This window comes from Cyanistes caeruleus, chromosome 12 (genome assembly GCF_971803275.1).
Source record: "Cyanistes caeruleus chromosome 12, bCyaCae1.hap1.1, whole genome shotgun sequence".
Classification (NCBI taxonomy): domain Eukaryota; kingdom Metazoa; phylum Chordata; class Aves; order Passeriformes; family Paridae; genus Cyanistes; species Cyanistes caeruleus.
Genome location: NC_141712.1, coordinates 2,034,658 through 2,058,754, shown reverse-complemented (window position 1 = coordinate 2,058,754; position 24,097 = coordinate 2,034,658). Strand labels below are relative to the sequence as shown.

Here is a 24,097-nt window from a genome sequence, read left to right as displayed (position 1 = left end):
TGTTAGGGATGGAATGGACCTTAAAGATGGTCCAGTCCCAAGAGCCCTGCCCTGGGCAGGGACACCTCCCACTAGAGCAGGTAGCTCCAAGCCCCAAGCAGCCTGGCTTTGAACACTTTCAGGGCTGGAACCTCCACAATTCCCCTGGGGAGCCTGCTCCAGTGTCTCACCAGCCTCACAGTAAAACATTTCTTCCTAATACCTCACCTAAATTTCCTTTCTTTCCATTGATACCCATTACTCCTTGGGCTGTCACTTCAGGACATGAGAGATGTTTTAAACTCAGCAAACTGGTGGCTAAAATTGGAAACCAGCCCAAGGAATGGGTTAGAAATTGGAAGTCAGCCCCAAGGGAAATGTCCTGAGGGAAGAGAAGGGTCCAAATCTTCTCTTGCAATATCAGGAGCTGGTTTTATCCAGCTCAGAGTCAGGGGCCAGCGTTCAGGCAGGCTGGAAAATAGAGTGTAACAGTGGGAATTATTGTACTGAAATGAGCATCTCTCCCCAGGCCGTGGGAGCAGGCTGCCCCTGCACCTCCGAGGGGAAGGCCAAGGACCCGTGGTTGAATTCAGCCGTCAAATGCTGAAACTTGGGAACATTTTTGTCAACACCTCCCACGTCTATGAGGTGAGCAGCAGGGGTTGGGATGGATCTTGATGGCTCCTGAGGCAGCAGCAAGCCTGGTGGACCTGTGGAATTCCTGACAACACGGGCAGTTGTGAGCAGGGAATATTGGACGTACTGGGCAGATCTGGTGGGGTCAGAAAGGTGTGTCTGCTGTTCATGAAGCCCCAGTCCCTTGGCAATGCCAATTTTTGGCAGCCTTCCTTGGGGGTCAGCTCAGAAGCTTCCTGAAAAACAACCCCTTGGCATATGAAACCCAGACTGGGTCAAAAAGCTGCACGTTCAGAGGCTTTTGTGGCAGCCCCAGACACAAGGCACCTTTGCACTGGACTGTTCAGAAGCAGCTGGAACAAACTGGCTGTGTTGAGCTTCAGTACCCTGCAAACAATTCTCAGTGGAGTGTCTCCTGCTTATTCCTGGGAGTCACAGGAAAGCCATCCAGCCTCCTGGCTCAGTGCTGGCCCTTGCAAAGGGCTTGGGATTCTTTCCTTTGCTGACCACTCCCTCACCACACTCCAGCCTTGCTGCATCCCTGACTCTAGAAAGACAAAAGTGTTCCTGGGAATAAAGCTAAGGATCTTTCTACCTCTTTGCCTCCCCCTCAAAATAGTGTCAAGTTTGCAAAAAAAATAGAGAGCAACTGAAAGAGGGAGAAAATAAGGCACTGCATCATGCCAGACTCTTTCAAAAGCTTGGCTGTGGAAAGGAAAAACACACTGGGTTTTTTTTACCAAAAGATGGTGCTGTCTCTGTATTTGGTGGTGATGCCTCGTTATCAATGTGTTGTTGTCATGATTTGGGAAAAGGTGAATGAGTAGATGGAACTGTTGGAGCTGTGCTAAGTGGGGCAGTGGCAGCTCTCTGGTGATTGACTACGCAGCTGCCCCACGTTGCTCTCAGGGCCAGCTCTGAATGAGCTTGGTGATGCTGGCCAGAGCTGGAGTGCTCTGTGTCCATGGGAGAAGCCCAGGGTGACTCTGGTTATGTGCAATTACTGCTGCTTTGCATGAAAACCCAAAGGCAGAACTTGTCCTGTTGTATTTTTGGACTTCTGCCTTTCAGCAGCACAAAGCATCTTCTGCCTTTTCTGGGTGGGAATTGCATCATTAGAAAATAACTGACAAGAAGGGAAGATTGCACATGAATTTCCCTTTTGCTTTCTTGCTGCTGCAGGTGAAACTGATGAACCGAGGAGCTATAGATGCTCCCTTCACCTACATCCCTTCAGCCACAACCGTGGGCTGCTGCTTCAAGTTTGCCCCCGAGGAGGGCGTCATTGCAGCAGGTGGGATCCAGACGATTCACATCTCCTTCAATGCCACCGTCCTGGGGAGCTTTGAGGAACAATTCCAGTTCCGTGTGGCTGCATCTCCTACGCCTGTGATCCTGACAGTCTGGTAAGGACTCTGGGAGCTTGCTGGGCACATCTGTAGCTGTCTCTGGGACATCCCCCACCTCCCTCATTTTGGGGTCGAGCAGAGGAAAAAGGAGTTTCCTGAGCTCTTCATCTCTGCTCTGATCCTGGCACTGCCCCAGTGTAGGGTGCCCGGGGGCTGGAATGACTCCTCCCTGCAGGGATCTCCCTCTGCCTTGGGCCATGGCAGGCAGTGGGATGGATCAGCTTTGGGCAGTAGCTGCTCTGGGCTGTCCCAGCTCAACACCCAGCAAAGCTCCCAGGGCTTTGGAGATGGGGCAGCCTGGGTGATTCTGCAGCAGCAGCAGTGTTTTTAAAAACTTCTGCTCATAATCCATCCCAAATGGGCAGCAGCAGCCTCACCTCACCTCTCATGGCCATGCTGTGGGGGACAAGCTGTGCTCCCAACTCCTGTGCAGAGAGTGCTCCAGTCCCTCCTTTCCACAGCCAGGAAAGGGCTGGGAGACAGGGAACTGTGCAGCAGGAATGTGCCAAGGACATGGGCATCATCCCATGGGCTGGTGCCACTGCAAGAGATAATCCTGGCCCAGCAAAGGGAGAAGGGGTGATAACAGGGGAGGCAGAGCTCAGTCCTCAGTTCCACAGCAGCACGAGGGATTGTCCCTGCCAGCCTGAGCCATGTGCTGGTAGGATAATGTCCTGCAAGCAGGAAAGCTGATGCTGGCTGCTCTGGAGCTTTGGAGCTAGGCTGCTGCTGTTGGGAGGCACTGGATCAGTAAAGAAATGTAAATGTAAATCAGTAAAGAAATGAATGCACCCTGCACTTGATTATACCAATGAGATAAGGGAGATGGATAAAAAAAGAATAAGAAAATTAGGACTTAGCAAGAGGAAAGTGGTGAGTAGGTCTCGCCATATAGAACAATTATTATAATTGGAGAAACAATTATGCTGGCTTTGTTTTTGGAGGAAAAGTGCTGCTCTGTTATTTTGGAAATCAAGAGGGAACCTTTCACCATCAATTGATTCTCCTCTGTCTCCCCCTAAACTGCTCCTGGGACATTATTGCATAAGCACCTTTCTCCTTGGGCAAGGGCAGGTGTCTCTTGTAGAGATGTGTAGAGCAGAGCCAGTGGCAGTCCTGGGAACACAAGAGAAGGCACAGTTCACTGGTCCTTGATTTTTAACCAAAAAGCAGAGTGGGCATGGATTGGTGTCACCCACAAAATAAACTCGTGAGTGTTGTGCAGCTTCAAGTGCTGATTTCAGTGGATGTTGGTGACTTTTGGAGCCTGTCTGCTGATTTCAAGGACAGGTGAGGTGGCGTGGTAGATTCAGGACACCCGTGTTTGGTTGTTGAAGCCATTGCCCTTGGCTGTGCCGGCTGCTGCACTGGTGCCAGGCTGGTCCTTTCCTCTAGGATTCATCTGCCCACTGTGCAGAACTGTTGCTGCTCTTTTCAGAGGATGCTTGGGGCTCCCCTGGCTTCATGTCTCTAAAGTCTGTCAGTAATGATTGTGTGGCTCAAAATCTCCTGAGAAAGCTCCTCCATGGGAACACCAGTTGGAGCTAAGAAGCAGCAGAGCAGGGAGCCCGTGGCTGGAAAGGCTGGTTACAGAAGTTTGTGGGGACTTTTATGTCCATCACATTACAGATGGGGAAACTGAGGCAATGGAGCCATGTCTGGGTGTGTGTTCAGGGTCCTTCATGGCACCACCAGCAACTGGGGGCTTTTCCTGCCTGCCCTGTGCCCAAATCCCCACCAGTGGCTGTTGGCTGCCGGCCACTTGGCTTTAGCTGCCTCCTGCCCACACGGACACTGTGCTGAGCACATGGTGCTGTGTTGATTTGAAGCCCACGGTGCCCCTGACCCCAGGCTTTATGTCCCCGAGCCAGGGCTGCCACACGCTTTGTAACTGCCTTTAACCGAGGCATTTCCTCCTGCTCTGTGCTCGTCATCGCAGGGGGTGTGTCACTGGGCCGGCTTTACACTTCGACCTCCATGAGCTCCACTTCGGTGACATCTCCTTCGGTGAGTGTTCCCTGGGCTTGGGCACAGCGTGAGGGATCTGTGCGTTCCACAATGAACCACTTGAACATAAAAACATCCATCACTCGTCTTCTGCCACAGCAGCCTCTTCAGGCTGGGAACTCCAGGGCTGCTGGTGCCTCAGGTAGCATTTTGCCCTTGTCAGATCAAATAGAACCAAGAAGCCCAGAAGCTCTGGGCTGTGCCTGCAGTTGTTTTTTCCCCCCATCTGTGTTCAAATGACTCTTGGTGAGCAGGCCTGGGAGAAGTCTCCTCCCCACAGAGCTGGCCAGCCAAGCCAGATGTCCAGTGCAGAGCAGTGGTGGCCGGTGGCCGGGCTCTGCAGGACATCCCCACCATGTGTGGCTGGAGCTCTGGCTTTCCAGGATGGAAAGCAAATCTCAGAGCTCAAGTGGGGTAAACCCTTGCAGGCAGCAATCACAGGGAGCAGCAGGGCTGTGATGGCCCCCTTTGTTGGGTGAGGTGGGACATGGTTCCTAATCACTGCTCTCGAAGCAAGGCTCAGGTTTGCCTCCAGTGGAATGTGCTCTGAGCTGTCACCTGCTCAGTCTGTTTGGCCCAAACCAGGAGATGCCTTAAGGATGCTGCAGAGAGAAACTGCATTAGGGTGCTTTGCATCACCTTCTAGCTCCAGATTCCATTAATTCCTCACGTAGCTTCTCGGTGAGCTGTAGTTCACATAGTAAAGAGCTAAACTGCAGTCACCCTTTCATCCTACCAGGCTGTTCACACCAGGAGTCATGACACAGTTGGTGCCTAAATGGATATTTGTGTCCTTTTCCCAGGTTTTCCCCGCACCATGACCTGTCGCCTCACTAACACCTCCCCGCTGGCCGTGACATTCAAGCTCCGCATGTCGGACGATGGCACGCAGCCTGCTGTCAGCAGCTTGGATCAAATCTGCAAGGAAGGTGACCCATCCTGGAGGAAGGGAATTCATTTTTATGTGGAGCCAAGGGAGTTTACAATGAATCCCAGCCAAGGGACCATCCTCCCCCAGGGACACCAGGATATCGAGGTATGGGAAGAGTCCAGCCACACACGCTTCAGCCCCAGGGCTAAAGCTTCACTGGAGTGTGGGAGGGCTTTAGCTCTGATGCCAGCTTTGAGGATCATGTGAGTGAGAGATCTGCACTGGCCTGAGGCCTCTGTTAGCTGGGTTACTCAGGATGTAACTGAAGCAGCACTGTTTTGTTCCCAAAATCATACGCTGAGATCACAAACCGTATGGTAAAGTACTGGAGCCATCCTTGTGTTTTTGAGAGCAGTTTCTTTGATTGCAAGTGGGCAGAGGAAGGATGAGGACAGAATGAGAGGTGTCACTGTAGAAAGCAGTTTGCTTTTCTTCTTGGTCTCATGTCTCCTCTCCTGGAGAGCAGAATGATTTGTGTTCATTGCAGGGATCTCCAGTGGAGACAAAAAGCTCTGCAGCCATGAACTGCCCAGCACCTGCTGGGCCACATTTGCCCTCAGCTTCCTGCTGTAAAGCTGAACTCATTCTGTCCAAGTCAGCAGATTTCATCTGCATTTGTGTCATTGTAGTCAGATGAAAAATTGGCCCCTTAATTTGGGTACAGTGGTGTGTAGAGCTTTAGCCTAATGTTTGAATTTAGCTGACCTATGCCATGATAGCAAGGTGTGTTTAACAAATCTGGTATTGCCAGAAGGCTTTTGTTACTCTCAGAGACTGTGCTCTACACATGGATCAGCAGAGTAATTAAGGCAAAATCCTCCCTTTCCTTCCCATGAAACAAGAACTGGAGAATACCACGTGTGGGTAATGAGCTTTTATAAGGAAGAATTTACTGCTCTTCTCTTCCACCAGGTGACCCTGTGCTCCAACACGGTGATGGAATACTACCGGAAAATGCTGGTGGACCTGGTGGGCCTGGAGGGTGTTGGCAAGGAAGTGGCATCAGTGATCATCACAGCCAGGTACCAGCACTTCCCTGGCCTCTCCCAGCACACTGCCTGGCACAGGGTTTGCTGGCTGCAGCTCCCAAGGGAAGTGTTGTTTAATGTTCTCATGTTGTGACCAGCTGGACACGAGAACAGCAGTGCTTGGAAAGCAGCCTGTGGTGAAAAGCAGCCCTGCTCACAGCCCAGCACAGTCCTGGGCCTTTTTCTAGAGGGACCAGGAATGAAATCATTTATTGGCCTGGTTTTTGGTGCTTGAGCTGGAACAAATTTCCCGAGGACCTGCTCTCCTTCTTCCTGCAAGAGATGGAGCTGTGCTGGGTTGAGACCCCCCTGCTTTGGTTTGGGACACACCAAGCAGCCTGCTGAGAGTCAGGGTCTGGTTCTGTTCATGAGGGCACGTGACAGTGGGGAAGTGGCTCACAGCCAGAGTGGTGAGGGCAAGATCTTACGAGGGGAAAAGAGCCCTTGATGTGGCAAGTCAGCTCTAGTTTTTCTCCTTTCCTCTGCTTCCCATTTTGAGCTTGAATGTTTTCAGACTTAAACCAAAAGTTGTTCTTGCTGCAGCAGAATTCCATCCTGCCAGTTTAATGTCGAGAGGGATGCAGTTCCCTGGTGCTGCTCCCTCTCGCAGGTAGAGCCATGCAGTCAGTGCCTGGGCTGCAGTTTTGTCAAGCAAGTGCAAATGGGGACAGTCAGTGCATGGAGCTGTGGAGTGAAGGACCGAGGGAGCTGTAGGAGCTGGGAGGGGGTGATCACCCACTCTGTAGGGCAGGTGGTGTCCCATGCCCTCCAAAGCTGGGGCAAACAGCTGAGTTTTCAGGCAGGGCAACAGCCCCGTGGGAGAGAAGGGAGTCATTTTTACTGAGACACCGGAGTCGTGTGTTCCTTGAGCCTTAGTGAGCACTGATCCGTGTTGGGAATGCTCCCCCAGAGCTCATGGATCACCAGGACTGTTACAGGAGTCCTTGCAAGCCTTCTGGGGTAAAGGAGAGGCTGAGGCAGCTGTGGGACAAAGTAAGTGCTCTGCCTGGGGCACTTGGCAGCCTCTGGCTGCTGCCTCTCAGGGTTTGCCCCTCCTTGACAAGCCGTGTTGGAGTGGGAAGGCTTTGAAGGCAATTTCTCACTGCAGGGCTGTTAAATGTCTGTTTGACAGTGACAAATGGGTTATCTTTGGGGGTAAATGTTCTCTGTTCTCTCAGTATCTCTGATTCCCTTGGGGTCATCTCTTTGCCCAGATGTCTGGTTCCTGAGCTGCAAGTGTACCCCCAAATCATGCACTGCAATAAGTGCCACCTGAAGGAGCCATACGAGAAGAAGTTCATCATCACCAATAAAACTCACCTTCCTGGCTGCTACGGGCTCATTCCCCAGGTTTGCCATTGCATCCACCTCCTCCTCTCAAATATTGCTGAGGAGATTATTAGGGGAAAAAAGGGTTTGGATAAGACCTTGCTGTTTTCTGATCAGTCTTATTCAGATCTGCTGAGAGCAGGATCCTACCTGAATGTAAACTTTAGGAGGCAGTTTAACCTCCTGAGGAAACAGTTTATGTTCTAGTCTTCAGGGTGTTCTCTGGTGGGAGATCTTAGAGGGTTGTGAAAAGCTGCTGCAGCCACAGACACCAACAGCTGTGCTGGCAGCCTCCTTGCAGGACCCCCTGAGAATGCTAAGCCTGCAATTCTTGCATCTTCTTTGGGCCTTTTACCTTTGTCCTGGGGATTTTGAAAAACGTGTGTGAGTTGCTGTGGCGGTGGATGTTAAGGAGTTTCAAGCTGAATTTGGAGGTCCCTCTGAAGCTGCATTTGATTGTGTCCCTTCTAGAAACGCAAGGAGGACTCTCCTGTGTTGTACTCCAGCCCCAAACCCTGTGGCATTGTCCAGCCTCGCAGCACCGCAGAGATTCCGGTTACAATCCAAGTGCAAACATTGGGCGATCATCGCACCAATGTTCTGATCGGCGTGTTTGGGGATGAAAGAAACCCACTGGTGAGTGCAAGGGGAGATGTGTGCCTTTGTGCAGCTCCTCCTGGCAGGGTGCAGAGTGTGCAGGGATTCTTCTGGGAAAAACAGGCACAGGCTGCTGTGGAGAAAGACAGAAGGGACTGGTGGCATGAAGAGCTTATGCCTTATAGGTGGTAATCTCAGTGTCTGACACTGAATGTAGTTCCTAAGCTGGAATTGAGGATAATTTTAGTTAAATTAATCTTTAAAATGCTAGTAACTTTGGAAATACCTGTTTTCAAATGTCATCAATTTAAGCACAAAAGAGGATGTCAGAAGACTTCTGGGAAGGTTGAGCTTTGTGTAAAAGAAAGGAAAGCTGGCATTTGAAGAGTAGTTGCAAGGATTTAAACTTACATTAAAACACATGGAAGTGATGATGGCAAATTCCCTGGATGGCACCAAGTATCTGACCCTGGGCCATTGTGACACTGCATGTAAATCAGTCAGCAGGAAGGACAGGCAGTGCAGGCTGTGCCAGGGAGCCTGAAGTTTGACACAACAGTTGCTTTCAACTATCAGGCTGCTTACCTTAAGCAGGAGGGTTTCTCCCCACCAGAATAACCAATTGTTTACCTGTCAGCCTGGTCTTAACTAGACATTTCTTGCAAAGCTTTTACCTTGGGCCAATCATTTGTATTTTGAAAGTTTCTCTTACCTTGATCCTTTTGAATTTGGAGGTGAATATGTCACTTTATTTTTTTTTTCCCAAAAGCCCAGCATTTCAGCTGGAGAGTGGTTAAATAATAAATAATAAATAATAAATAACTTGAGTAGATTTGAGCTATTTAAGCTTTTTTAGGTTTCCCTGTTGTGGTTTGTTTTGGCTATTATAAAAATCTTTCTTTCCTGCTTCTTCCTGGAACAGAGAGCAGAATTCCTGAGCTCTGGAGAGCTGGCAGAAATCTATGGAACTCCAAAGAAGATAGACTTTGGCATGATCCCAGTGCTACAGCCGAGCTCACAAACTCTTACCCTCTTCAACACAGGTCTCGTCCCTGTAGACTTCAGGATCAAGATTGTAAGTACCTGTGGGGCTGTTTTCCAGGGAATTGACTGGTCAGTAGCAGCCAGGACTTTTTATGACTGGTTTTGATATGCAAGATTTCCATCTGGCCCATCTGGTGTGAGAGGTGGCAGGATACTCCAATATTCCATCGGAGCGAGGCAAGAGGATCCTGGCTCTGGAGTGGTTTTAGCTGGGGCCCTCGGTGAAATCAGGTGCAGAGATGTTGGAGCAGAAACAAGTCTGGATTGTGGTGACAGGTCCTCCCTTCACTTTCTGGAAGGTCTTCAGATGTGCGTGTGACATTTTTGGAGCTCTAAGATCAGAGAAACCTGTGTTCCTTTGCTCCCCAGAGAGCCTGGATTTCCCTATGGTTTCCCTGTCCCAGCTGCATTTGCTTTGTGCCCAAGTGCTGTTTGTAGTGGAGAGCAGGGTGTGAGCTCTGTCCTCAGACTGCAATTGTCACAGCTCCTGTGGCTCAAGCCAGTTGGGCTGTGCACACGAAGATGTGTGGGGGTTGTGCACCCCCCCAGCCTGTGATCTTTGTGCTGTTGAAGAGCATCTTTGGGGAGCAGCTGCAGAGAAAGGCTGTTTTCATATGTGGAGGTTGCACAGGGCAGAAGGAGCTGGGGCTGCTCCCCTGGCAGGGAGAGCAGGGCTGGCACAGCCAGGAAGGGCTTGTAGGCTGGGGCTGGGGCTGGCTGGGTTGTCTGCTGGAGGGGGAGATCTGGGAGGGGCTTGAGGTTTGTTTTTCTTCATGCTGGATGTGCTGAACTTGTGGAGCTGCTTCAAACCTGATCCTATGGCCTTGTTTGTGTTTGTGGCTAAAGCATCAGGCCATGTGGGAGAGTCCAGCCACAGCCTCCTGGGCCAAGGAGGAGGGCTGTGAAGTTGAACTTGCTGCTTTTCCAGCTCTTTGGGGGATAAATGCCACCTTCAAGTGAGGGTTTTTTCCAGGACAGCTTTCTCTAACTCCACAATGAAATTCTGCTTTCAGCCTTTGCAGGGAGCAGTGCATCTTGGCTGGGTGGGCCTGGCATGGAAATGATGGGTTTCACATGCTCCTAGCAGGGCTGGGCCTGCAGAGCTGTGTCTGTACAGCTGTGCTGGTGCCAGACCTTTCCTCCCTGCTCTGAGCAGCTTCCAGCTCTCTTGCCCAATCCATGGAGTCCATGAGAAAGCAGATGACAAGAGTTCTTGGGAAGAGTGGGCCATGTGCACAGAGCACACATCATCCAGTTTCCTTTCTGCTTCTTGCTTTTCTGCTCTGCTGTAACCATTTTGAGGTGGCTTTTCCAAAGCAGAGGGCACTGGGGCACCTCTCTACAGCTGATGGTCAGTGGGAAGTGAGGGCTTCAGTCCTACAGGGGATCTTGAGAAGCACTGATGGCCCCTTGAGCAAGAATAGTTTGGTGTTGGGGTTGCAACTGGTATTGCAGTGATATTCTTCAGGATCTCAGCAGTGTCCTCCAGCTGTGTGGTTTCTGGAGTGGGATTTGAGCAGTCCTGGCTTCCTCTGGCCTTGAGCCTTTGTGAGAAGGCAGGAGAGAGAGAAAGCAGCTTTCCTTGGCACACACTCCAGAGCAAGAGTGGGGAAGGAACACTCTCCTGAGGATAAACATCCCTTGGGTTGGGCAGAGCTGGGTTCATTAGGTGAGTCTGTTAAAGGAGAGGAAAATACAGGTTGTATGAGCTCTGCTGTTGCCTGAGACTGCAGCTCAAATTTAGGGAAATGAAGCCTTTATGATTTTTATCCTCCCCTCTTTAGTCTGTCCTTTTCTTATATCCCACAAGAGATCACGGTGCATGGTTTCCATCCTAAATGCATCTTCTGCTTGTCTTACAGGCTGATAAACCCCAGTGCTTTGTTCTTGAAACCCAAGAAGGAGTGATCCCCGCTAGGGGTGAGGTTCCTGTGACTGTCACAGCCATCCTGGATGACACTGGGCATTTTGCTGACTCCATCCAGCTCTTCATCGAGAACAGCTTTTGCTTCAGCTTCTTACTGAGGGCTATGGGCACTGGCACCACAATTGTCACAGACAAACCACTGGCCCCAGAGCTCAACTTGGGATACCAATTCAGGTAGGAGATCTCCCCACTCCCACCTCTCCTCCTGGCTCAACAAGGAGCAGTTTTGCTGTAGTCCTTCAGGCAAGATCTTCTTCAGTGTTCCAATCCCTGAGTCCTTCCCTGAAGGCAGAGATTCCTTCAGAAACGTGTGGTGGCCAGTTGAGAGTTGTTAGATACCCTCAAAAGCCACTGGAAGGGAAACCAGTTGCTAAATGGCCACTGAATTGTCTTTAGTTGTAATACATTTATGTCCTCACTTGATCAAGCAGTGGTGTCACAGCTGCCCCAGAACAAAAGGTTCCCAAAAGGGCGCCCGGGTGAGGCGGTCCCTCCGTGGGGCTGAGGGACCAAGGGCAGATGGCCTCACAGCCTTCCCTTCTGAAATGGCACTTCCCAGGCAAGCAGGGCCCGGGAACAGAGAAACAGGAGGGCACCAACCCCCCCAGGAAGGCAGGAGCCCCCAGAGCAGTTCCAGGGCCAGATGGAAACTGCTGCTTTGTGTGGGGCCCGCAGTGCCACTGCCGCTTCCTCCTGCTGTTCCTGGGCCCTGCTGCTGCCCTGCTGTGCCCAGGGCCTCGATGGCTTTTTTGCTGCCAGCAGAGTTTGCAAAGTTCACTTCAAAACAGTTTCTAATTGCAAAATGAAGTTCTACAAATGGCTCTCAGTGCAAAACCAAAGCTGCTGCCAAGGAGAGGGCCCCTGCTGCCCTGGTTTCCTCTCCTGGAGCAGGCAGACGATTTTTACCAGCTTGCTGGGATCGTGCAGAAGCTGCCTCTGAGCTGGCTTTTAGAAATGCCTGCAATCATACCCCACACACAAGGTCCTCAAGGGCAGCATCTCAAAGATTCACTGACAGTGTGGGGCACAGAGCAATGCAAAATACAGTAACAGTACGAATCAGCCCAGAACAAACATTTTGGAGGAAAACCCCAGGTCCTGTTAGTCTCACCTTGAAAATGCTACATTAGCATTAAAAGCAGATTTCTCTTTGCAATAATGACACCAGAAGGGCAGCTTGTCAGACAGTTTCTGGCCCACATTAAGAGCTGGAAACGAAGACAGTCCCCAAGTTATGAACACCTCAGATGGCTCATCAGGAGCAATCTGATGAGCAGGGAAACAGCTGCTCCCACACCATTTTCCATCCTGGCTTCTCTTGTAGCCACCTTCCCAGTACTCATCAGTTCCAAGTAACAAACAGGGGCCACCATTTCCATCGGCTCTTCTGGAGCGTGGAATGCTACAGGCCAGCCAAGAGGAAGGGCCAGAGCGTCTCAGCCCTCAGCAGCCCCGAGGCCGAAGATGATTTCGAGAGCCGCAGTCGTACGAGCGCCGTGTTCGGGCTGGAGCCAGGCTCCTGGCACCTGCAGCCAGGCCAGTCTGTGGCCATGGTGCTGCGAGGCTTCTCCCACATGCCACAGGTGAGGTCCCCACCAAGGGCTGAGCCTGGGGAGCCCTCACATCCCCTCCCCTGGCCTTGTTCCACAGTGCCTTGACATTTGCCTGGGGAAATGAGCAAGGGCCTTCAAGAAACTGCTTTAAGGCCGCACGTTTCTGTGGCAGCACCAGTTGCTTTCCTTGCTGGCCACCATCAGAGCAGCCAAGGCTTTATTGGGATTCCACAGCTACCAAAACCCAGTGCTGATCCCAAAGCAGGGCTGGAAGGAAATAATGCTCTTTTGGGGCAAACGGTGTTGCACGTTGAGTCAGCAAAGAAGGGCAGACAAATAAGTTACACTTAGACTAGGAGCACAAAAAGAAAGGGAATTCAACAAGTGCCAAGTGGTTTATCTGGGGTAAGCACAGATAAAACAAAAGCCATGTGAAGGGAGGGGAGTTCTCACAAGTGCCTTTTGTGGGCATTGGGGTGCAGTGTTACAGACAACTGAGTGCAGAATAAATCAGCTGCATCACGGCAAGAAAAGGAGGCAGTGCCCACTGTAACTGTGTGGCAGGAATAGGGGCTGTGCTGGGTGCTGAGCCAGTGCAGGGCATTTGCTGGTGCCCTGCCACCCTCCACTGGTGACAAGTGACTCTTGCGTGCAGGAGGTGAGGGATTACATGAGGTGTGAAGCTGTCGTTGGCACAAGCTTGGTGACAAAGAAGATCATAGAAACCATCATTAGCTGCAAGTTCATAGATCCCTCTATAGAAGTATCAGCCAGAAAACTCTCTTTCCGGGTGGAGAAGGTAAGTCTCTGGATTGCATCCTGGCATTTAGCAGCATGGCTGAGGGGGGTGTGTCCTTGTGTTAAAGCCCCTCTTTGCTCTGCCTGAGGCACTTGGTCAAGTGAGTGAAGATGCTTTTAGAGATGAGACTGGTATTTAACTGCCCCAAAGTAAAACTGCAGTTACAGCTGCACTGCTGTGGGGATCATGGCCACTTGCAGAGAAATGCCAGTTTCTCTGCACACTGTAAAGGGAGGATTTTAAGGATCCTTCAAGGCACGTTGATGTCTGTACACTGAAGCTGTAGGCAAGCTGGGGGGAAGAATGGAAATTTCTGTGAATTCCTCAGGCTAACGAGGAAAAACCCATCATCTCCTGTGTCTCTTTGCCTTCTCTGCTGTTGGCATGGATGCTTTAGGGTATAGCTATAAGGTATAGCTCTGTGCATTTCCCTAGGCCTCACCTGCTTCAAAAGACCCCCAGACATCCTGCAGTGATGATAACACTGAGGCAGAGCAGGTGCCCTTTAGTCTCTGGATCCCAGCTCCAGCATCATCTTTCCCTCTCCTGCAAGTTGTCTGAAAAAGAGAATATGTTTCATGATTTGGTTTCTGTAGTGTCAGGCCTCTCCTTGGGCTCCCAGGCTTCCACTGAAGTACAGAATCCCTGGAACAGGCAGTTCAGATGTAATTAGAAGCCTTTCAGCTCTCCCTGATTCTGCCTGGGTTCTGCTCAATGCCACACACACCAACTGATTGATTGCATACTATGGCACAGCACCTGTTTGATATCAGTACATCCAGAAGCAGTTTCCCAAACTCTCTGGTTTCTCTAAAGCATGCAGGAAGCCCAGCACAATGCACAGACAGGAAGGAAGAGCCTAGGCTGATCACAGCTTAGAGACCACACACACCTTGTCCCTGTAGCAGGGGCTGCAGGACACTTGTTGCAGACTAACTGCTTTTTTGAGGCTGCTAGAGCCAATAAGGTTGTAAGAAATGACAGCATGTGAGTGAAGATCATCCAGTGCTGTTCTGCCCAATAGAGAGACAAAACTGGACACAAATGGTCTGGATTCACTTTCTGCTTTAGGTCTTGTTCAAGCAGCCTCCTCCTCTCCTATTCCCTCATCTGTACATGGGAGTGGTGCCCTGTCCCCAGAGGATGCTGTGGTTTCTAAACATGACAAGCATCTGCTATAAAGAAACATCTCCTGGGAAAGTAGAAACAAATAGAAAGGATCAATAGCATGTGTGCACTTCTGGGGCTGAAAAATGTGAGATGCAACAGAAGCAGGAGGAGGTCTCTGGCTACTTGAGGCTGTTTTTCCTTGTTTCCATAGAAACCCAGTGATGTCCTAACTCTGCAGTACCAGCCTTTGGCTTTAACAAACACCTGCTCCCTGCCGCTCGACCTCGTGCTGGACGTGGAGCAGCCGTTCCTGGTGTGTGATGAGGACCAGCAGCCCCTCCCAGATGGCCAGGTGAGCAGCCCTGGACTCCTCCAGTGGGGCTGGAAGAGGAGGGATGTGCTGGTGCCTTTCTCTTGGGAGGTCCTTGAGTCAACAAGTTTATTGTTAGCATCAGCAGTGGGCTGGCCTGAGCTGCATCAGCAGAGCTGCTGAAGGAATCAAAAGATTACCTGAATTGAGAAGTTCCATCCTGGCTTTAAGGCACAAGGAGGAGGGAGCAGGCAATTTGGTCTGGGCAAGCCATGCAGTAAAGGTGTCTCCTGGAAAGCATCCCAGCTCTCCAGCAGCCATCCCCTTGTATTGCTGCTGAGCACAGAAACGTGAGCCTGAGGGAATCCTGGACTGGACTGTGGTGCCTGCAGTCACACCCTTGCTATAAAGAAGTGAATGATGAACTGAGAAGCCCATGCTGGGGCCACACTTGGAGCATTTACTGTTTCATGCTGTCAGACCTTGGCATGTCATTAATTACTGTCCATCTCCTTGCAGCCTGTGAGAGTGGGTGTAGAGGAGACCTGCCATGTCTACATCGCATTTGACCCAGCTTACAAACTGGAGCTTCACAGCTGGAAAGAACAGAAGATTCTGAAGATAGACATGGTTAGGGACCATCCTTATGTGGAGTATATCGAGCTTTGGGGAGAAGTCCACTTCCCAAATCTCCGAATCCAGCCCAGCAGCCTGGAGTTTGGCTGCATCGTGGCTGGCACGGAAGCAGTGCGCTCTCTGAGGATGAGCAACTGCAGCCCCCTTCCTGTGGAGTACCACTGGGCATTGCAGGCAGACAGCCAGGTGCACAAGTTCAGGTATGTGCACCTTTGCCCTCTCCTCTTCTTCCTGCTGTCCTGTTTGTGCTTTGCAAAGAACAGAGCTGTTTGTCTAGGATCTGACAGACTGCTCTGACTTCTCCTTGTGCAAATAACACTGACCAGCTGTGCTCAGGCTGCATGCTCAGGGAATAGGTTTTCCACCAATTTGGTGCTGTGTAGCCCCCACAGTGGTTTCCCTTGGGATGGAAAGCTGGGGCCAAAGCTGCTTTCTCAGAGCTCTGTGGCCTGAGGCGATGTCCACCTTGATGAAGGGCTCCTAATCCCAGCTCCCACAGTGCTGCTGGAGGCCCTTTTGGGGGTGCCCTTTTGGCCCCTCTGCTTTGGGATGGGTCCTCTGTGCAGGAGCTGCTCTCTGCTCCTTGCCTTCCTCCCTTGCCTTGTGCTGGAGGATGCCCAGAAAGTCCCAACAGCAGAGAAAGAGCTACTCAGCACCTGGGCTGATGCAGAACATCTCGTTACCTTTCCTTCTTTTCTGAGACAACTCCTTTAGTGCCAGGGTGATTTCTTTCCCAAGGCTCAACTCTTGGTGGACACCTTGGATTCTTCACTCCCTTTTTTGGTGACACTTGTTACTCATTCTGACTTTTCCCCACTGCAACACGTCCCTTATGGGTTCTGTAGTGCTGGACAGCAGGACTTGTTCATCACACCATCTCCTGTCCCTGCCTCCCAGAGAGTTTCTATTTTAGAGTGAAAAATGCCATTGTCTGGGCACCATGGTCCTGGGAAGTTGCCTCAAACCATTGATTCAAACTAAAGGCAGTGGAATAGATGATATGGGATCTCTTGGGGGTTATGATGAGAGATCCTCTCATCCAGAAATGAAACCCAGCCTTAGATAAGAAGCCACAAAGCTAAAGACAGTTATTCTTTGGGGAGCAGGTCATTATTGGCACTGAATGCCTGTCTGGGAATGGAGCATTCAGGCCGTGTTTGGCTGTAGGGGAGCTCTTGCAGCTCAGCAGGGTGACAGGCAGGCACAGCCCAACTGTGTCCTCACGTGGCATTAGAAACACAAGCAGAGTTACCCTGAGCACCTGCTTCAATCTAAAGTGGGGAATGTGACCTGAGCCAGCTGGGAGTGTTGGGAAATGCCAACTACCCCTGCCTGCACTGTCAGGGAAACATTCCTGATAAATACCTGGGAGAGCTGCAGAGTTTCTGGCATTGGGCATTGGCAGGGCTGTGCTGGCTCATCACTGCCTGGGTGTGCCCTTGGTGTCTCAAATCTCACTTTTTGCTCTCCTCCTTCCCTGTCTTTTCCTGTCCCCCTGTGCTTTTTGCATCCTCACAAGGTGTTAATCCCTGTCCTCTGTAGTTCCTCAATGCAAGCAGTTGCAGCTGCCTGCACCACTGCTACCTCAGTGTCATCCCTGGGCTGGTTTAGAACAGACCTGCTCCAGCCTGGATTGGGAAGGGCTGGATCAAACCATTCCTGAGTTCAGTGCACCAGCACCCAGCCAGGGGCTGCATCCTGACCAGGAGCTCCTCATGCAGGTGTCCCTCCCTCCCACTGCAGGTCCCTGCTCACAGTTATGTTCTTTTCCAGGTATGAACTTTGACCACCTAAATTCAGACCCTCACCACCAAAGCTGAAGAGTACCTGTTTGAATTGCTCAGCATCTCAATGGAGCCACTGCAGTATTAAAAATGTGGAGGAGCCAGACACAGACCTGCAAGAACCACAGGATCTTGGCCAATCTTCAAGAGCAGAGGTAGATTTTGTTGTACACCCAGTGCTGTGTTGTCTCCCCAGCTTGCCACCACCAAGTCATGCTCATGCTGACCTCCCTTTTTGCTGCCCTGCTGGTTTGTGCCTTGAGAGTGGGCTGGGCAGCGGGGCCTGTGGATGGACATGGGCTGTGTGGGAGGGAGGAGCAGGAGAGTTTTCCTTGGAAGAAGCCTGCTCAGATCCTACAGATCTAAGCTCAACACAGATCTGTGTTGAGTGTGGGATTTTTTGGCCTTGTTCTCTTCACAATGTAAGATGAGGCTTTCATCTGCATCATGATGCTAAGACCTCCAGCTTCCTTCCCAGAGCAAGCTGTGATGAGTCCTGATCTCCATGTACCCTCTTCCCAACCCTGCCAGACCACCTGTTTCCAGGTGTCTGCTTTCACCTGAGAACTGGTATTGCAGTGGTGGCCCTGAAGCTGTCTTCTAAAATGAGACTTTGCCAAGTGTCTCTCTCTTCCTCTCAGCATAGAAAATGGCTTGTTTTTCAGCTGCCAACATATATTCGTGGAAGGCATTACATCCCAGTGGGGCTGGCAGGATTCAGTCACTCCGTGGATGTACCATGGATTCCCCTCAAAGTGGAGAAGGTAAGAGGGAATCTGTCTCACTTCCACATTTTCAGTGTGGCAAGCAGGGCTGTAGCTGCCAGCCCCACTGGTGGCCCTCAGCATTGCCCACAGAGGGGCCTGGCATCCCTCCAGACCCATCACAAAGTGCTGCTGAAGCAACTGGTTATTGGAGAGGCCACGCAGGACATGCTGTAGGGAGGCCCAAGGACGCTGTGCAGCACCTGTGGAGGGCATTGCTCCCCCTGGACATCATCAGGTGGTCTGTAGGAAAGTTTTGCAGGAGCTTTTGCTGCAGCACCTTGAAAAAGCAGCAGATAAATCAGAGAGAGAGAGAGGGGAAAAGCCTCAGGAGTCAGATGAGCTGGGCTGGGGTCCTTCCCTGAGCTCCAAGAGCTCTCACTCTGCGTGTCCCGCTTTTCTAAAAGCAGTCATAAATGCTTTTTAAAGGCAAGTTGTGCATCAGAGAGAATTTCTACTGCCAGGAGACATCCCAGTTCACTTCAATGTAGTGTATTACTGCATTGATCCGTGAGTATGGGAGAAGATTTTCCTCATGGTGCCTCCAGTGGTCAGTGGCATGGATACAGGATGAGATCAGGATGATTCTGGCTGTGTTGTTTGAGGAATAGATCCCTCTGGCTACAGCTGCACTTTGCTCCAAGGTGCTCTTGTGCATCCATTTCCATGCTCAGCACCTCAGTCTCTCCTGTTCTCCGTGCAGGTTTTCAGGATCCTGCCGCTGTCGGGTGTGCTGCAGCCGGGAGAGAGACAGGAGGTCTTCTTCACCTTCACTGGCCACCTCAACACCATGGCCCAAGTCACAGCGCTGTGCCACGTGGAGGGAGGCCCCACCTACGAGGTGAAGCTGACCGGGGAGGCCTCACGTGTCAGCTTCTCCCTGAGCGCCCGGGAGATCAACTGCGGCTCCCAGGTACCCCACGGGTCCCCGGGCACAGCTCCTCGCCTCGCTGCCTTCCTGCCCACCTCGCTCCAGGGCTCCCTTCCCAGCCCCTTTGTTGTCTCTGGGGCTTGGAAGTACAACCTTTGTGGGACACATCTGGCATCCAAGCTGTAAAATGGCCGTCTCCAACCCTCTCCAAAATGCTGGGAATACCTCTTGTTCAGGGGACTTAACACTGCCTCCTGAGGCACCGCAGGGGGATGCTCTGGACGTCCCTCTGCTGATCCACTCCAAAAGCCTGACCTCCAAGGAGATGCTCTTGTCGAACGCTCTTCTTAATCCATGCAATAATCAGGGGAAGATCTTGGGCTTCCAGTCACTATAGCTGGAGACACTGTCCCAGAATGATCCCCACTTCACTCTTTTTCAGTTGAAAGCCCACAGCTATTTCCAGCTGCTGGCCCTGTCGGTGTTGCTCTGTGTGACTCCCTTGTTGCCTGTATGCTGCTTGCCAATACTTGCATGCAGGTGCCTTTTCTTTTGGAGTGCCTCCGTGCTGTCTCTGTTTCTCCTGGCTGCTGGTGACCCCTCAGAGGGCCTGTGTCCCCACAATGAAATGTGTTCATTTATTGCTGGCCCTCCCATGGTTGTTGCCACACCTCTGGGTGCTGCCAGAGCTCCCTGGTCCTGTGCAGGTGCCCTGTGCCTGGGGGTTCCCCGGGTTCCCAAGTGCCCCCATCTCCTCTCTGGTCCCTGCTGCCATCAGGTGTCTGCTTTCAAGGCCAGGAGAGAGGAAGGAGATTCCCAGCAGCAGGCCTGGCTCTGTAACTTCCCGCTCTCTGCCTTCTCTGCAGATGTTTAACGAAGTTCATCACAGCACGGTCATCCTGGCAAACACCAGCAAGATTAAATTCAACTGGGTGCTAGAACCCAGCACTGCAGACCAAGACCTGCCTGGTGTGTTTCTGGTCAAGCCCACCACTGTAAGTAGCACGAGTGACTGACCCCAGCCCTGTCAGGTGGCCCAGGAGAGTGTTAAAGGGACAAAAGAGGGGGAGGGGGAAAAGGGGGAAAAAGGTCCGAGGGGAAAACCCCAAACTCAGCCACGAGATAGAGAGGGCTGTAAGCAATTTCTTCTGGGGGCAGAGAAAGTCAAACCAGTGCTATTGAAAGTCAATAAAGCAAAAGGAACAGTGGTGGGTGCTTGGCTCGTGTGCTTAGCCATAGCCAGAGGCACACCAGTCAACACAACCACATCCATTATAGACCCTGGGTACTGCAACAGCCTAATACAAATTCACAAATGGTTACACATATTCAAATATTTTAACATAGTTCTTCCTCCATCCTACCTTTTTGGAGCATGTACAGTTGCCCTAGTCCTGGTCATTTGGTACTTTTTGACACATTCAGCAGGTTCCCATTAACTTCATTGGTTAAATGTTAATATGACAGCAACTCTTCCCCAACACTGGTATCACCACAAAACATTTGCCTTAAAAAAATTCTAAACTTTAGCAAAAATTCTTTGACAAAAGCCAACATTATAAAACACACAGTATTTACTGTAACAACTGTGCAAGGCAACACTATAATGTATTTATCACAAAGGTGATGTGGTCTGATGGTTTCTTCTAGATAGAGAACCTGTCTTGTCAGCCTGTCTGTCCCCTGAGCCATCCCCCATCAAACACTCTGATGTATTCCCTTCCTCCTCTGCCATTCCTGCAGGGCTCCATTGCATGTGGCAGGAAGCAAGTGCTGAGATTCTCTTACATGCCAGGAGTACCAGGAGCCTTTAGCAGGACATACCAGCTTAAAGTGGGTGACCTGGAGCCGGAAAAGATCTGCCTGAAAGGAGAAGCGTCCTTTCCTATGATCAGTGTCAACCTGCCCTGGAACATCAAAGGTGGGCACTGCCTGTGTGCCCCCAGGAAGGGCCCCTCTGGTTTTGTTCCCTACCAAATGCTCACAGGGCAGCTCATGCCCACCTGCACCAAGCCTGGAGGGCTGCAGGACTCCCAGAGCCACTCAAGCCATCTGACTGCTTTGTGAGTCTTGAGCAGAGGATCCCATGTGGCCTTTGTCCCAGGAACCATCCTGCAGAGCTTGCCAGCACATCTGGCAGGGTCCTGAAGGATGATGGCTGGCCTGAAAGGCTTGGGAAAGCTGTAAGAGAGGCTGGCAGGGCTTCTGGCAGGGTTGGATTTGCGTGACATTGCAGGGGATGAGATGTTCCTCTGTGGGGAGGAAGATGGGTAGGAGCGAACGTGAGCATTCCGAGAGGAGCAGCAGCATCCGCTTTCCATAGATGGCTTGAGGGATTTCTTTCTGGAAGAAAGCAGTGTTTGGGAGCTAGGGACTTCCCAATTTAAGTGGGATTGGCACTTTGCTCACACTTCTCTTGGTGGATGTTTTCTTCCTTCAGGAAATGAGAAACGTGGAAAGCCACTACGGCTTGCAGAACACAGGCAGCAATACAGTGAGACCCTGAAAATTCAGATCCCAGCAGCTCAGCCCTTAAAAAGTCCAGATGTGAAGACTGGGAAGCTGCAGCCCTGCATGCCTGGAGGCTCTGACATTGCAGTAAGAACAGCTGCAGCCCCGTTTGGCACATGCCACTGTCTCCATGTCGCCTGAGCCCCTTGCAGCCCACAGCAGTTTCCCGGTGCCCTGATGGCACCTGGGACCTCCCTGCCCACTTAGAACCATGTGTCACCTCAGCATTGCCCCTAGGGCTGCCACTCTGGCCATGGTCTCTCTGGGGGTTGGCTTGCACCAGCTTGTCAGACACCGAGCAGCCAGACAGGAGAACCCCACACCCCTCTCAACAAGAGCAGGGTGGGATCCTTTCTCAGGTGCAAACCTCGGGAAAGACCTTTGCTAACCAGACACTGTCTGTCTTCTGTTTCCTCAGGCAAACACTCGGCTGCAGATAAAGATGATCGAGAAGGCTGCTCTGGAGCTGCAGAAGAAGCTCACGTGCCATCCCCCAAAGACCGAGTTCCCTGACAAAAAGCTGTGCCAGAGCCTTGTCAAGTGAGTAGGGACTCCCATCCCCATCTCCAGGTGCCCCGTGGGGAACAGCCAGCAATGTCCCCTTCTCCTGAGAGCTCCTTGTTTCTGCAGAGCTGGGAATAGCCTGGACTGCAGCGAGGCTCTTGTCCCGGTGGCTGTGACACGCTGCGTGTGAGCAGCTGAGTGCCCTCCCTTCCCCAGCACCACGCTGAGCTTTGGACTCAGCTCCCCACAGCTGTGGGGTTCTGTCCCTAGAGCTGAGGGGACCCACTGCAGACCTTCAAGCCCTTCCAGACAGCATCAATTCTGTCCCTGCTGACTAGCTCTGAAAGAGACAATTCCCAGCTGATGTCTTGGTTCCAACTAACAGAGCACACTAAACAAAAGGAGGAGGGAACTGCACATGTCAGCAAACCCTTGAAAGCCCAAAATCAGATGGCTTGAATCCTGGTGGGGTGGCAGGGCTTATCTAATTAACTTGGTCTGTCCCTTTGCACCATCATGATGCAGCACAAGCAAGGGAGGCTTCAATTCAGGAAGATGCTCTGCAGAACAGATCAGGTGATCTGGCTGCAGAGCAGTGAAGATTTCCTGTGCAGGCAAATCTTATTGCTAGGCCCCAAAGCAATTTCAGGCTCAGGCTGTACACCAGCCTAAGTAGTTTCATTTAGTCCAGTGGAGGCCCAGTGGACTCACCTCTACTGGCTTTTCATGGCAGAGGAGCTGTGGACAGTTTCCATTTTAAACTAATTTTATTTCCAGGTACCATTAGTAGCTGATAAAACCTAGGACCTGCACTCCTCCTGACTTCCCAAAGTCATTGCCAGGTGGTCAGGCCATGGGTCTCACGGGCTTGAGCTGAGTTTTTGCAGCAGTGAATAAAGAAATAGCCACTTGATTTGTATCCTCCATCCACCTGGACATGGAGGCAGGCTGTGGTTTAAGGACTGTCCTTACTCCTCCTTGCAGAGTTGAGCTGCCCGAGTATGTCCTGGACATGGGCACTGTCCTGAAGGGTTTCACTGAGAGACGCACTCTGGAGATCACCAACCCTGGGCAGATCCCAGTGTCCTTCTGGGTCGATGCATCTGTCCTGCAGGACACAGGTAAGCAGTGCTGGAGATACTTCCTGTGGGCATGGAGGAGGTGTCTCACCCAGATTAGCTGAAGCCACTGAACTTGGGGAGGTTTTTCAGCTTTTTCTTCTCCCTGCCCCTGCTGGGAGCTTCAGAGGCAGAATCCTCCTGTCCAGCCATGCCCAGGGACCTGGCCTGCCTACAAGTGCCCTGACACTCCAGTGTGGGGCCAGATGGGCTCATCACCCTGGTCACCTCTCAGCATCTTCTGCCCTTGGCTCCCACGAGCATCAAGTTTCTTTGGGCACTCTGTGGCCTTGTTTTGTGAACCAGTGGTGTCTGCTGTGTTTTGGAAGTGCTTTGTTTGGAGTTCACACTGTCACAGCACTTGTATTCAGCGTTTCTTGAGGAAACAGCCTGTGAGATCCTCTGGTGGATCAAAAGAGGCTTCCAGAAGAGGCCTTGAGGCAAGGCTGCACTTGCATCACACAGTGGCTCGCTGTGTCGAGGGGCGTTCAGGTGCACTCTGAGTTTTTGTCCAGGTCACAGCACAGCCTGGGGTTTTTCCCAGACCTCTCACCAGGACAGCTGTAAGGCCTTAACGTGCTTCTGACACATTGCTTGTGTTTCCTGTGTATCTCAGCTGCTTTGTTTTCATCTGTTCAAGGTTTCAGCGTGGACCTGGGCCAGATGAAGAGTCTGCCCCACATGCACACCCTGAAGTTTGATGTGTGCTTTGAAAGTGCCCAGCAACCACAGGGTGACGTGGATGTGCTGCTGCCCATACAGGTACCACAGCTCTTGGGGCAGGCAGCAGGCTGGGCACAGCAGCAGATGTCACCTGCACCCTCTGCTGAATTCTCTGTCCTTCTACAGGTAACAAAAGGCCCCACGTCTCACATCCGCCTCCGTGCCACTGTCTTGGAACTGTCGCTCGACCTCTCCCAGAACACACTGCAGTTCCCCAATATCCTCGTTGGGCAGTGCCAGGTTGAGACAGTCCAGCTCTACAACAGGTTCCAAGTGCCCTGCAAATGGTTCATCACTGCCATCAAGCCTGTTACGAAGGTAAAGCACAGGCAGCACTGAACACACAACTTCTGGCTGGGTTTTCTTTGTGTCTCCTGCCCTTTCTGCTCCTGTGGCTGCCCGAGCACTTGGGTCTATGGCGTGTTTGAAGAAGTTTCTGAGGGTCTAGATCAAGGCTGGTTTTCCTAGACCTGTTCCATTAGCTGCTGCTTTGCTTTTGTGCCATCTTCAGCCATTCCTCCTCCTCT

The 24,097-nt window shown here is 51.5% G+C and overlaps 1 protein-coding gene across 1 annotated transcript in view; it reads left to right on the top strand.

Annotated features, from left to right (window-relative positions):
• Positions 1–24,097, top strand: part of LOC147650790 (axonemal central pair apparatus protein HYDIN-like) — a 56,987-nt gene that overhangs the window by 13,481 nt on the left and 19,409 nt on the right. The window contains exons 11-33 of the mRNA XM_086848188.1: positions 509–627; positions 1,798–2,021; positions 3,964–4,031; positions 4,835–5,067; positions 5,875–5,984; positions 7,205–7,340; positions 7,791–7,955; positions 8,839–8,991; positions 10,823–11,061; positions 12,212–12,470; positions 13,096–13,239; positions 14,561–14,701; positions 15,179–15,585; positions 17,090–17,234; positions 17,745–17,843; positions 18,547–18,756; positions 19,581–19,709; positions 20,458–20,635; positions 21,155–21,312; positions 21,644–21,765; positions 22,714–22,850; positions 23,488–23,609; positions 23,697–23,888. Coding sequence (XP_086704314.1) covers positions 509–627; positions 1,798–2,021; positions 3,964–4,031; positions 4,835–5,067; positions 5,875–5,984; positions 7,205–7,340; positions 7,791–7,955; positions 8,839–8,991; positions 10,823–11,061; positions 12,212–12,470; positions 13,096–13,239; positions 14,561–14,701; positions 15,179–15,585; positions 17,090–17,234; positions 17,745–17,843; positions 18,547–18,756; positions 19,581–19,709; positions 20,458–20,635; positions 21,155–21,312; positions 21,644–21,765; positions 22,714–22,850; positions 23,488–23,609; positions 23,697–23,888 — 3,890 coding nt within the window. The remainder of the gene's footprint in view (positions 1–508; positions 628–1,797; positions 2,022–3,963; positions 4,032–4,834; positions 5,068–5,874; positions 5,985–7,204; positions 7,341–7,790; positions 7,956–8,838; positions 8,992–10,822; positions 11,062–12,211; positions 12,471–13,095; positions 13,240–14,560; positions 14,702–15,178; positions 15,586–17,089; positions 17,235–17,744; positions 17,844–18,546; positions 18,757–19,580; positions 19,710–20,457; positions 20,636–21,154; positions 21,313–21,643; positions 21,766–22,713; positions 22,851–23,487; positions 23,610–23,696; positions 23,889–24,097) is intronic.